This window comes from Schistocerca serialis, chromosome 1 (genome assembly GCF_023864345.2).
Source record: "Schistocerca serialis cubense isolate TAMUIC-IGC-003099 chromosome 1, iqSchSeri2.2, whole genome shotgun sequence".
Taxonomy (NCBI): Eukaryota; Metazoa; Arthropoda; class Insecta; order Orthoptera; family Acrididae; genus Schistocerca; species Schistocerca serialis.
The window spans coordinates 263,736,763-263,751,092 of NC_064638.1; the positions used below are offsets into that span (position 1 = coordinate 263,736,763).

Below are 14,330 nucleotides of genomic sequence, written 5' to 3' on the forward strand. Positions count from 1 at the left end.
AGAGACCTTTGGAGATAAGAGAACGACTTGTATGAATATCAAGAGCTCAGATGGAAACCCAGTTCTAAGCAAAGAAGGGAAAGCAGAAAGGTGGAAGGAGTATATAGAGGGTCTATACAAGGGCAATGTACTTGAGGACAATATTATGGAAATGGAAGAGGATGTAGATGAAGATGAAATGGGAGATATGATACTGCGTGAAGAGTTTGACAGAGCACTGAAAGACCTGAGTCGAAACAAGGCCCCCGGAGTAGACAATATTCCATTGGAACTACTGACGGCCGTGGGAGAGCCAGTCCTGACAAAACTCTACCATCTGGTGAGCAAGATGTATGAAACAGGTGAAATACCCTCAGACTTCAAGAAGAATATAATAATTCCAATCCCAAAGAAAGCAGGTGTTGACAGATGTGAAAATTACCGAACTATCAGCTTAATAAGTCACAGCTGCAAAATACTAACACGAATTCTTTACAGACGAATGGAAAAACTAGTAGAAGCCAACCTCGGGGAAGATCAGTTTGGATTCCGTAGAAACACTGGAACACGTGAGGCAATACTGACCTTACGACTTATCTTAGAAGAAAGATTAAGGAAAGGCAAACCTACGTTTCTAGCATTTGTAGACTTAGAGAAAGCTTTTGACAATGTTGACTGGAATACTCTCTTTCAAATTCTAAAGGTGGCAGGGGTAAAATACAGGGAGCGAAAGGCTATTTACAATTTGTACAGAAACCAGATGGCAGTTATAAGAGTCGAGGGACATGAAAGGGAAGCAGTGGTTGGGAAGGGAGTAAGACAGGGTTGTAGCCTCTCCCCGATGTTGTTCAATCTGTATATTGAGCAAGCAGTAAAGGAAACAAAAGAAAAATTCGGAGTAGGTATTAAAATTCATGGAGAAGAAATAAAAACTTTGAGGTTCGCCGATGACATTGTAATTCTGTCAGAGACAGCAAAGGACTTGGAAGAGCAGTTGAATGGAATGGACAGTGTCTTGAAAGGAGGATATAAGATGAACATCAACAAAAGCAAAACAAGGATAATGGAATGTAGTCTAATTAAGTCAGGTGATGCTGAGGGAATTAGATTAGGAAATGAGGCACTTAAAGTAGTAAAGGAGTTTTGCTATTTGGGGAGCAAAATAACTGATGATGGTCGAAGTAGAGAAGATATAAAATGTAGGCTGGCAATGGCAAGGAAAGCGTTTCTGAAGAAGAGAAATTTGTTAACATCCAGTATTGATTTAAGTGTCAGGAAGTCATTTCTGAAAGTATTCGTATGGAGTGTAGCCATGTATGGAAGTGAAACATGGACGATAAATAGTTTGGACAAGAAGAGAATAGAAGCTTTCGAAATGTGGTGCTACAGAAGAATGCTGAAGATTAGATGGGTAGATCACATAACTAATGAGGAAGTATTGATTAGGATTGGGGAGAAGAGAAGTTTGTGGCACAACTTGACTAGAAGAAGGGATCGGTTGGTAGGACATGTTCTGAGGCATCAAGGGATCACCAATTTAGTATTGGAGGGCAGCGTGGAGGGTAAAAATCGTAGAGGGAGACCAAGAGATGAATACACTAAGCAGATTCAGAAGGATGTAGGTTGCAGTAGGTATTGGGAGATGAAAAAGCTTGCACAGGATAGAGTAGCATGGAGAGCTGCATCAAACCAGTCTCAGGACTGAAGACCACAACAACAACAACAAGCTAAGGCAGTTGGTACTGTGCAGAAAAATAGTAAAGGACTATCAAGGGATCTTGTCGGCCAGAAATTGAAAAAAAAATGTACCCGTTTCGCAGATGAGATCACTTACTGTTTGTAAAATGGAAGGGCAACAGAGACGTTTTTCTTTTGACAACAAAGCATAAAATGACAGCAACAAATGTCAGTATAAAAACTAAATTTGGAATGGTGGAAAAAATGAAGCCAGACTGTGTTTTGGACTACAATAGTAAAAAAATCTGGTGTGGATCATAGCAAACAGCTAATGGCGTACTATCCTTTTGAACGAAAACAAATAAAGTGGTGGAAAAAAGTTTTCTTTCGCATTTTCATGCTCATGACTGTAAATTCATACATTTTGTACAAAACATCGCGAAATACAAGCAAACATCTGGTTGAATACATTACAGAATTAGCAGAGAACTTGGTTCACAAAGGTGTGGCCTCTTAGACTCGTGCACTTCTCAGAATAGTTCACCCATCAACAGACTAAGCGGAAGACATTTTCCAAAATTAATTCCACCCACAAAATTGTCTAAGTGGCGCCAGAGAAGGTCCAAAGTATGTGTAGAAACAAGCAAGGCCAGATATGGTAAAGTTTCAAGGAAAGACACGCGATATTATTGTGAAACCTGTGACGTAGGGCTTTGTTTTCCAAAATGTTTCGAAATATTTCATACAAAAGCCAATGTAACTGTGTGATTATTAATAAAATAAAAGTTCATATTTCAACAGTTATTCATTTAAAACTAACGACTTCAATCCTCTGTCCCTTAGAGGTCGTGAAACATAATTCCCCCCCCTCCCTCCACTGTGAAAACAGCATACTCTCAAATTAATATACAACCCTTGTCACTAACGTAAATGTTTATTTCTTTACAGTACTCAGAAGGGAATGGACATGGTTTTTAAATGCAAAAGAGCAATCTATTTTCTGTGGTATAGAATCTGCTGTAGAAAATTCAGAAAAACTGCGAAATCACTCAGTACCTGCCGGTTGAGCGTCCACACTCGCGCTCAGTCCTCAAAGTGTTAATATTAGTTTAATTAAACAACAATAAAATAAACTTACATAATCTGAGCTAAAGCACTGCTAAAGTAAATAATAATGAAATAAACTTTCATTATATCATTCTATTGCCGTGGACAGGCCACAGTAATGACCAGCTCGAAAAATTAAGCAGTGCAGTTGCATCAGATCCTAGGCATTGGCTTACTCGATTACTAATTACCTCATAGACAACTGCCTTATTGTGCAGTTGTGCTGCTAGCTCGTAATCTAGGTCATTTGTAAATTTTTTCTTCAATTATTTTATATTTCTACCACTCACTTGGCAGCATGACAACATAGTTTATCACTGTGTTAACGGAAGCAATGATCAAGGAATAGGTATGGGCTTGTAATTGTGAAACAACAGTGGAATGGTGCAAAACAAAATTTATTTATGGTTGGTGCACTTTATACATAGGTGCACCCACTCGAGAGTGAAGGACAGATAGGACCCTCTGTGGTGTAATAATAAAACCTGGAAAATGCTGAGGAAACAGATTGGTGTGGTTCAAAAGAGATCACGCAAATGTTGTCAGGCAAAAGTTAGTAGAAATTCATGCATCTGTAAAAAGATCAATTTGCGAAGCATACAACTACTTCCACCATTATATTGTAGCGAAAGATCTTGCCGAGAACACAAGAAAATTATGCTCATACATAAAATCACTAAGGGAAGGCTTCTACCCAGTCATTTGTCGAGCAGTCTGGGATGGATATAGAAGACAGCAGAAGGAAAACTGAAATTTCGCTTTTAAGAAATCATTCACACAAAAGAATCATACAATCCATCCTTTGACTGTTGTACACACTGTCACATGGAGGGCATAGAAATAAGCATCTGTGGTCTAGAGAAGTAACTGAAAGAGCTGAAAACAAGTAAGTTACCAGGATCAGATGGAATACAAATTTGGTTTTACAGAGAATACTCTGTGACATTTTCCTCCTACTTGGATTTATTGTGAATCTTTCACAAAGCGCAAAGTCCAAAGCAGCTGGAAAAAACATGGGTTATCCTCTATATTTAAAGAATGGACCTGTATAATTGCAGACCAATATCCGTAACATGGGTTTGCTGCAGAATTCTTGAACACATTCAGAGTTTGAGTATAATAAATTTCCTTGAGACAGAAAAGCTTCTGTCCACAAATCAGCACAGTTTTAGAAAGCACTGCTCGTGCAAAACTCGGCTTGCCCTTATCTCACGTGATAGCCTATAAGCCATGGATGAAGGGTAACAGGCAGATGCTATATTTCTAAATTACTGGAAAAGTGTTTGGCATGGTGCACCACTGCAAACTGTTGATAGAAGTCCAAGTGTACAATTTAGGTTCCCAGATATGCAAGTTGCTTGAAGACTTTTTACGTAATAGAACCCGGTATCTTGCCCTTGGTGGCGAATGTTCATCAGAGATGAGGCTGTTATCAGGAATGCCCCAGGGAAGTGTGATAGGACCACTCTTGTTCTGTATATACATATATTATCTGATGGACAGGTTGAGCAGCAATTTATGTTCATCTGTTGAGGATGCTGTGGTGTATGGGAAGGTGTCGTCGTCGTGTGGCATGTGTATACAAGCTGACTTAGCGCGAGTGCTGGGAACTGTGTCACTTCAACTGGCTGTAAATAAATATAAGTAATAAATACAGCTGCAGGTATTACTGCTGCACACTTTTGTATTGTCTCTCATTGTTGTTCATTTAGCATTTCCAAGATGCCATTGTATTGAATAAACAAACCTCTGACAAAACATGCAGCCCTTGTTTAACTTATCATGTTTGACTCTTCTCTTTATCTTCAATCCTACCTAATATAGGTCCCACTCTAAGGAACAATAATAGAAAATCAGTAAAACAAGGATTTTGTATGTTTCAATCTTTGTCATTGAATCAATTTCCTTCTGGTCCTTCCCATGTATACCAGTCTTGTATCACTATTCTTACATTTAGATTTTGAATGGGTCTTGTTCATTAAAACACTCTACTTACTCCTGTCCATTTAAATACATTACAGTACACATGTTGCTTTTTAAAGGGCCAGCCAGCAGTCCGAGCACCTAGTGTAAAGCTTGTGTAAATCTTCCTGCATTTGTTAATGGAATTATTAATAATTAGTTGTTTGGCAGAAGCTGCTTGTTTAGAGGATTGTTGTGTGCTATGAAAAATTTGTGAACATAACCTTCTGTACAACAGCATCAACTATTTTCACATTTCTCAATTTTGAGAATGATGTGTTAACTTCTATTTGCTAGGAACTGTTCAATTCAGTCTCAAAGCTGGCCCAGTATTCCATTAACTCATATTGTATTCAGTAGGTAATAGTCTGGAGCTGTATCAGATACTGTGTGAAAGTCAAAAAACACGTCAACAACTTAGTTACTCCTATGTATTCCAGTCAAGATCATGTGGATAGACAGAGGAAGCTGACTTTCACATGAACACAGTTTGTTGAAGCCATTTTGATTCCTGCAGAAGGGGTCGTGTCATCCCCAGGAAGGGGTGTCTACATCAAAAGCTCAAACTGTGTCTCTTTTGATGGATATATTGTGTTCGTAATGTGTATCCCATTGTACTAGATTGTTTTTTCTTGTATTGGTAAATATAGTGATTGTGATGCACAATTTTTAGATTTCAAACTTAAGTGTTGAGTGACTTCTTCCTGTAATTTTTTTCTTTCTGTTTGGAAACAGATTGAAGTTGGTGAAGCAGATCTTCTGGACACTGCAGTAATGCCAGAGAGTCCCAAAAGGCGTCGACTTGACACAGATCTTGCTGAGTGTGAAGACTGCAGTGAAGTTCCTTCCTTTGACCACTGCAGTAATAAAGCTGCTTATGCTGAACAGCAAGCATTGGTGAAATCAGATGATGCCAAGATATTGCAGGATGATATCATATTGTTATCACAAAAGGAGGGAGAGCTGGAAGATGAAGATGAACTAGTGCAACAGCAAGTGCAGGAGGAAGAAGAGGAGGATGAGGAGGAGGAACAAGAGCAACAGCAGCAGCACTCTCAAGAAGAGGAGGAAGAAGATGAAGAAGAAGAAGAAGAAGAAGAAAATGAAAATGAACAGGAGGAGCAGCAGCAACAACAACAACAACAACAGGAACGAGAGGAGGGGAACAGTGAAGTAAGCAAGGAGGAAGGAAATGACGAGCAGGTTGACCAGCAAGACCAGCAGAAGCAATTGCATTCGCCACAGAAACAGCAAGATAATAAACACGAACAAAAATGTGGGTGGGAAGAAAATGAAAGGAAAGATGAGGATGGAGAGGAGGCAGAAAGAGAGGTTGAAGAGGAAGAAATAATGGAGGAGGAGGAGGAGGAGGAGGAAGAAGAAGAGGAGGAGGAGGAAGAAGATGGCGATGATGAGGATGATTGTGATGAAAATGAAAAGAGTGATCAACAGAAACACCAAAAGCAACAGTTACATCACCAGAATGATGAAACAGAAGACGAAGAGTTACGAAAAAATAGGACCAGAGAACAAGACGTGGTAGTTTGTGGTGAAAGTAATAGTGATTCCAGAGATGTTATTCTTTTAAAAGCGAGGACAGAAGAAGTGTTGGATACAAGTTTTTCGTCACCTGTGGCTATGTCGGACAATGCTGTGACTACTCCAGTGTCAGAAGCACCAGACCTGGTGCACAAACAAGATAAACAGATGGCTTCCAGTATTGTCACAGATCCTGCTACATGTTTACTCCCAGAAAATGCTGCGCCATTAGTTGCAGAGGAGGTCAGTCACTTTCCTACCCTTTCTTTCTGTTATTCCAGTAGAAGAATATATTTTGTTGTTGGTACATGGCTGCTTTGCTAACTGTAGAAATTTGATGAACCTTCAACAACACTTACAAATAAGTGCAAGACATAAGTGGAGACCCTTTTATGCCCCCTACAACCTGTGCTCAGACACACTTATTGCACATCATTCAAGCTGTTGCCTATTGTATCAGATTTAATTTCAACTATCCTAAATGGAGTGTGATACCTTTAATTCAAACGAAAATGAAATTTTAAGTGAAGACAACAAAAATTCTTCTGTAAGAAATTGTTCCCCACTCCCTCTAACCTCATCTGCAACCTCGCAATCATCTCTCCCTATTTCTGGGATTCTCCCTTGCTGTGTTGAGAAGTACATTAGTGTTGGTGAAGAAAATTTCAGAGCTTTGTTCCATGTTGGTGATTCTGAAAATGTTTGACCTAACACATGATGTTACTGATGAGTGATGGTATTCTGTCGCTCTATCACTCGCATGGCCAGTTATGTCCTCACCTCAGCATTAGGTTTACCAATACTCTCGTTGCTATGCCCACTAGTAAAACCCTCTCTAAGTGCAAAACACTTATTTTAAATTTATTTCATTCCTTGTTGAATGATGCTAATGTCACACAATTCTCGCTCAGAAAATTCAAAGTAAAATAGTTGTGAATATCAAAGCAGCAACAGTCAAATAATTATATCCTTGTGGAGGATAATGTACTTTATCTTCCAACTTTTATCCACTATGAAAAGAATGTGCCGATCTTACTGTCTGTCAGATCTTACTGGCTGTCTCTAGTGACAGCTCTTCAGTTATACGGATCAGGTTTGACTCCTCTACTAGCTGTCATAGGCCTTTCACAATTTTGTCCATCACTTTCTCTCTGGGTGTACCTGGCATACTGCTCCACCACCATAATGTATATGGTAAAGTTACACTAATGATATATGTACCTGTTAAACTACACATTTAATTAAACTTGCCAAGTTTTAGAATTTCCAAAATTTAAATGTGTGTGCTCCGGGTTTCTTGTGTATTTTTTACAGTATATCCAATATTCATGTAGCTTATAGATTCTTTCAGTCTATTAACTGAGCACATTTATGTTCTGCACATGGCGCAAAAAACTAAACTGTACCTCCACGAGTACCCCCCAGTGAAAGCAAATTAATGTCAGCAACATCTTCATCAAGCAGTTTACATCATACTTTAGAACAACCCACAGTCCAAAGATTATTAAGCTGTGAATGAGGGTGACATGTAAGTTTTGTGTAGTTATAAATTTTTAATTCTAGCAAGTAAAACTTGTTGTTCATTCTAGCTTTGTTCCACTGCTACACAAGATGGAAGACTGACTTAAGTTGACTCAGTAAGATACAGAGTTCCTGTGGATACCATCATCATCATCATCATCATCTGATTCAAATAAATATTTGATCATCTAGTACAATCCAGATAACCATGCTTTTTTCCTTGTTAGTGGACTAGTACTCATTTGCTGCAGTGTCTTCAGTGCTAGAGGCTAAAGAAAGCTAGAATACTGCTCAATTTTTATGTATTGACCGACAATATTTTTTCTTTCAACACCAATTTATTTAAGCTTCTTTGTGCACTGAGTTACTTATTCTGAGAGATATATATATTATAGTCATATCACCACTGTTAGGATACAAAGATCTTCGACAACAAGATTACGTTTTGACATGCAAAATGACTGAGAATGTAAGATAGAATGACAGTTTTACTACTTCATTTGTTCTCCTTCTACAATGACACTACTGTCTTGGAGATGTGCTGTGCTCAAGTACCTTGCATTATTTGGCACTCGGTTAAAAGATGTTGTGAGGTTACTTTCTTTAAATAACGAATAACTATATTTAATGTTTTATGCTTTTGTTGCTGTATAGTTTAATTCATTTTTAAATAAACTCTTGCTTTAAAAAGCGATTGTATTGTGTTCTCCTACTTGTCGATCTTATTCACCTTGAAGTAATTCGCATGCTATCCCGTACTTCGATGCATCAGTTGCAGACTTGAATGGTTAATGCATTACTGGGTGTTCCAGTATGGGTGCTTCTATCAAAGCTTGCTTGGTATTCTGAAACACTTCTGATGTCCTCTCATCCCATATCCACATTGATCTTTGTTTTAAAAGGGATAATCATCATGGATCATTCATGGGTTGACACCTGGTGAAACATCTGTAATTATTGTAATAAAAAATCATACAATTCCTGTGTTTGTTCAATTGTTAGAACATTTTACTCCCAAGATTTTACCTGTATTTGTTTTCAGAGTTCCTCGTAGTTCTCCAGGTTACAATTAGTATTCATTACTTTAGCTGTTGCTAGTAAATAAACCTTATCTGCTGATAAATTTGGCTTAATTGTTTGTTTATTACTCTCTACTCTATACACGGAATCTCCCCATGTCCAGTACAGCTCATCAGTTTCAATACTTAACAATATTTTAAGTAACCAGTCTATCCATAGTAGTATGTTCAGATTTATATTAGGAACCACTAATTTAAAATTATTAGTTGTTATCAGCGAATTCATTTCTTCCTTTATTAATTTTTCTTTGCTTCCGGTAATCCCCACTGTGTATATACCAGTTAAGAGTAGTATTGACCTTGCATTCCTGTGTCACATTTTTGCTAGCAAATCTTGGTGTATCAATAAAACTTCACCTGCAGTATCTGTATAAATAGCTACATTACTATCAAATGCATTCTCGACTATCATTGGTTTAATATGGTCTTCACATTTTATTTTTACCTTCTTCCAACAACCACGTGTGCTTCGGTATGATGTGGGTGGAAGCAATTAGCCTCACCGTGTACGGGCCTATGGCTGCATCCTGGATCCTAGCCCTTACATCAGGATGTTTCTCGTTTCCTGACATTGGAATAGGGTGAGAACCATTTGAAGACACCTGATCCAGAAAAAAAAAAAAAAAAAAAAAAAAAAAAAAAAATGTTAGAGGATATATGGTTGTCTAAATTATTTGTGGTATTGATATGGATATAATAGAGGGAAACATTCCACGTGGGAAAAATATATCTAAAAACAAAGATGATGTGACTCACCAAACGAAAGTGCTGGCAGGTCGATAGACACACAAACAAACACAAACATACACACAAAATTCAAGCTTTCGCAACCAACAGTTGCTTCATCAGGAAAGAGGGAAGGAGAGGGAAAGATGAAAGGATGTGGGTTTTAAGGGGGAGAGTAAGGAGTCATTCCAATCCCGGGAGCGGAAAGACTTACCTTAGGGGGAAAAAAGGACAGGTATACACTCGCGCGCACACACACACACACCCATATCCATCCGCACATACACAGACACAAGCAGACATTTGTATTTGTGGTATTGTTTGATTTGTCATATCTCGTGTTGTTTCTCTGATTATTGGTCCTTTTATTTACATGACAGAAGTTACATTCTTCTTTTGTTTTGAAATTTTGATGGCTAACTATTATCTTCACTGCTTTCGCTGGGATTTTTTGACTGTGTGTAATTCCCCCATTCTTTATTAAATGTATCCAGGCCTTATATAAAGGTTAGATTATTGATAGTGGTCCTGATATCATATTTCTTTCCTCACATAGTAAGGTAGTCTCCTAATAAAAATCTTTACCAATTGTGTCCCCTAATGGCTTATCTAAATATTTAGATCTAGTTAAATGCCCTCAGAATATTTTTTATAACTACACCATGTTCTGTTATATTATTTGGGATCAAGCGATTCTAGTATCCTGTGTACCAGGTGATCAATACTTTCTTTTGATTTTTTCCTGGAAATTGTCCCAAGATTTAACTCTTTTGAATGAGTGGTTCCCTTATTCCGCCATGTCACCTACTGAGTAAGTTCAAAATATATTTTCTTGGAATCTTTCCACCTCTTTGGTAAAGATGTGAAGAACACACTTACAAAGTAGATTGGATGTATGTCACCATCTGGTTTAAATTCAGGAAACTGTTCGGACAAATTTGTCCTATTTGTTAGTTGAAATCTCCTGATAATCTGTTACTATCTTTAACTAGCCTTTCGTTCAGTTCTCAGTTTTTTCTCTAGTTCCTGCTCTTTAATTTTTTATCATATCTCCTTTATAATTAGGTTTACTGACAGTTAAGTCAATTTGCTCTTGTACCTCCTGCTCGACTATGTCATTTACTCAGTTCTCCAACCTAGTAAAAGTAGTTCGGGAACCAATAGTCACATTAGCATCCCTAGTCTGCTGTAATACATTCAGCCTTGCCTGGGTATCTGAGATTTGCTCATTAATACTGTTAAACTCCTGCTCCGTAAATTATTTCTTTGTTTCAATTCATTAATATAAGAAATTGCTCATTAACCTTATTTCATACTAGATCACATTGTTCACTTCTGTATGTAATTCCCTTTGCAAAGTATTGCAATTACAAAATCTTAGTATCACTATTAAATCTTAGTATCACTATTACCTGTCTTACTGCTTCCTTTGAAAGGGCTTGACCGCTTTCCTTCTCCGTCCTTCCCTAATCTGAGTTTGTGCTCTGCCACTGATGACCGCATTGTCGAGGGGATGTTAAACACTGATTTCCAATAAGAACTAGCTTAGTCTCACAGCATTACCAAAACACTACCTTGTACTACTAAGATCACACAGCCACACTAAATAGAAAAATAAATCATTTATCACAGGTACAGCTCACCCAAGTTGTGTAGGCACATATGTTGTTGTGGTGAACTGCTGGCATAAAGGTAATGGGGAACTACTGTTTTAACATGAAATCAGGAAAGTCATTCAGAGGTGAAGGCCAGATTAAAATGAAGACTGAAAAACCCATAGTCTAACAGATTCAGTATCATGACTTCTCCATTTCCAGGCACGTGTTTTACCACTAGATCACCAGGCCCAACATGTACATACGTAGTTCATCTATAAGTTTTGATGAGCGAGTTTGTGAGTGTCAGAATGACATATGATTGTATCTTTTGATTATGGAACATAGATTCTAGTATTTGACAGAAAGTTCATCTTGGTACATGTACCCATTCCTGGTGAAAAGGGGGTCTTTAACAGCCAGACAATAAATGGCAAGAAATATTTTTTGTATGATACAATTACAAATTAACAAATTTGGGATTTTTTTTCCCTTTACTTGTACTATGAAACCTTGCTTTTTGCCTAATTTTATGATTGTAATTCAACCGGAATAACCCTGTGAGTTTTGGTGGGTGAGTTTGCGAGTATCAAAATATGACATAAATAGTCATATCTTTTGATGTCATTGCCTTAGGGGCTTAAATTTTTTACACTGCCAAGGGACCATAAACATTAGTATCTGACATAAATTTCAAACAATGAAAATCAGGATGAAATGTAACAATATTAGGAAAATGACAGTTTCTATTCACAATATAGTGGAGATGAGAGTTGCAGATAGGCACAACAAAAAGACTGTTACAGAGTAAGCTTTCGGCCAACAAGGGCTTTGTCAGAAATAGATATCACACCTATTCCCCCCCCCCCCTCCTCTCTCTCTCTCTCTCTCTCTCTCTCTCTCTCTCTCTCTCTCTCACACACACACACACACACACACACACACACACACACACACACAAACAAACAAACACACAGTGACCACAGTTTTTGCATCTAAAGCCATATTGTGTGACTGACATAAATTTCAACTTGATACCTATACCCATTTCTTAGAGAAAGGGTTCTTGACAGTAGGATGGACAGACAGACAGACGGACAACAAAGCAATCCTCTAAGAATTCCATTTCTACTTATTGAGATACAGAACCCAAAAAGTTAGCAGTTTTCAGTTATTGTTATTGCACATAATCAGGTGAAGTTTGATTTTTAAAGAGAATGTTTGTAAGAACACATTTGCAAGATAAAGATTGCAACTATGCATAAATGCCATGACATGTCAGTATAGTCATAAGATATGTTCTGGCACTGCATCAACTATGGGCCTTTGAATGTTCTAGAAGATACATCCTGCATAAGCCTATGGCCACAGGGGACTCAGCTATGGGACCTAGCATTTTAGAAGAAAGAAACATGTATCTTTGTTTGCTGTTGTGCGGAAAAACATTGCAGGTTTAGATTAGGAAGTGGATGTTTCTGAACTATGGTTCCATAAGATACTGGTAGAAGTTGGGCATAGACTGTCATTCATGACTGCCAACCTTGGCAAACAATAGTGTGTTATCTGTTACCAGATGCTTTGTGCACTCCATTTTGCTGTGGGTTATGCATAGCTTGTTGTTTTCTTTCCTAATTTGTAGTATGACTCTCTCAACACCAGACGGTATTGGTGAACTGTATGACCATGTATCAGTTCTGCTTTCGCACAAGCAAGGAACATGGGTGTAGGCCCATTGCCTGCAAGAGCAATTCTGGGTTTGTTCCTCTGCATCGCTCCTCTCCCCTCTAATGGTCAAAATTCTCATTTGTTTATACTCATGTCTAACAGCCACATTATAGTGGCCACATGTAGAGCAATTGGAAGACAAAAACAATCAATATATTTTGACCAGGCCATGGAGTCAAGGTTGCATCTCAAAAGGAACAGTCAGTTGACGAAAGTATAAAAACAGGCAGAAGAAGAAGAAGAAAAGCAAAGACCGTTTTGGCAAAACTGTTGAAGTTTGTGCATAAAAAGAGGGATGCGAAGATTGTGAAAAACAGTTGCTGTTTTTTCTCAAAATAGATGCTAATACTGACAAAAATAGATGCTAAATTTTCAGGCCCCTACCTTGGGCTATCCTCAGGTTTTGTACTTTTTGCACATTTAGCATTAATGTGTCACTTTTGTAAGTTAGTACTGGCAGTTCATGCTGGTTATAAATGTACTGGAAGTTTACTTCCAGTTGTGGTATTACGTTTTCGTAGGTAACTCAGTTTTCAGATGTCTACATCTACATCCATACTCCGCAAGCCACCTGACAGTGTGTGGCGGAGGGTACCTTGAGTACCTCTATCGGTTCTCCCTTCTATTCCAGTCTCATATTGTTCGTGGAAAGGAGGACTGTCGGTATGCTTCTGTGTGGGCTCTAATATCTCTGATTTTATTCTCATGGTCTCTTCGTGAGATATACGTAGGAGGGAGCAATATACTGCTTGACTCTTCGGTGAAGGTATGTTCTCGAAACTTTAAACAAAAGCCCGTACCGAGCTACTGAGCGTCTCTGCTGCAGAGTCTTCCACTGGAGTGTATCTATCATCTCCATAACGCTTTCTTGATTACTAAATGATCCTGTAATGAAGCGCGCTGCTCTCCGTTGGATCTTCTCTATCTCTTCTATCAACCCTATCTGGTATGGATCCGACACTGATGAGCAGTATTCAAGCAGTGTGCGAACAAGCGTACTGTAACCTACTTCCTTTGTTTTCGGATTGCATTTCCTTAGGATTCTTCCAATGAATCTGTCTGGCATCTGCTTTACCAACGATCAACTTTATATGATCATTGCATTTTAAATCACTCCTAATGTGTACTCCCAGATAAGTTATGGAATTAACTGCTTCCAGTTGCTGACCTGCTATTTTGTAGCTAAATGATGAGGGATCTGTCTTTCTCTGTATTTGCAGCACGTTACACTTGTCTACATTGATTCAATTGCCATTCCCTGCACCATGCGTGAATTCGCTGCAGATCCTCTTGCATTTCAGTACAATTTTCCATTGTTACAACCTCTCGATACACCACAGCATCATCTGCAAAAAGCCTCAGTGAACTTCCGATGTCATCCACAAGGTCATTTATGTATATTGTGAATAACAACGGTCCT

At 38.3% G+C, this 14,330-nt stretch overlaps 1 protein-coding gene across 2 annotated transcripts in view; it reads left to right on the plus strand.

The window, feature by feature from the left end:
* The window catches only part of LOC126467509 (AT-rich interactive domain-containing protein 4B-like), a 162,078-nt gene that overhangs the window by 135,448 nt on the left and 12,300 nt on the right, over nucleotides 1-14,330 (plus strand). For both annotated transcript variants that reach the window (XM_050096468.1, XM_050096467.1), the window contains one exon: nucleotides 5,461-6,507. In XM_050096468.1, the coding sequence (XP_049952425.1) occupies nucleotides 5,461-6,507 (1,047 nt within the window). The remainder of the gene's footprint in view (nucleotides 1-5,460; nucleotides 6,508-14,330) is intronic.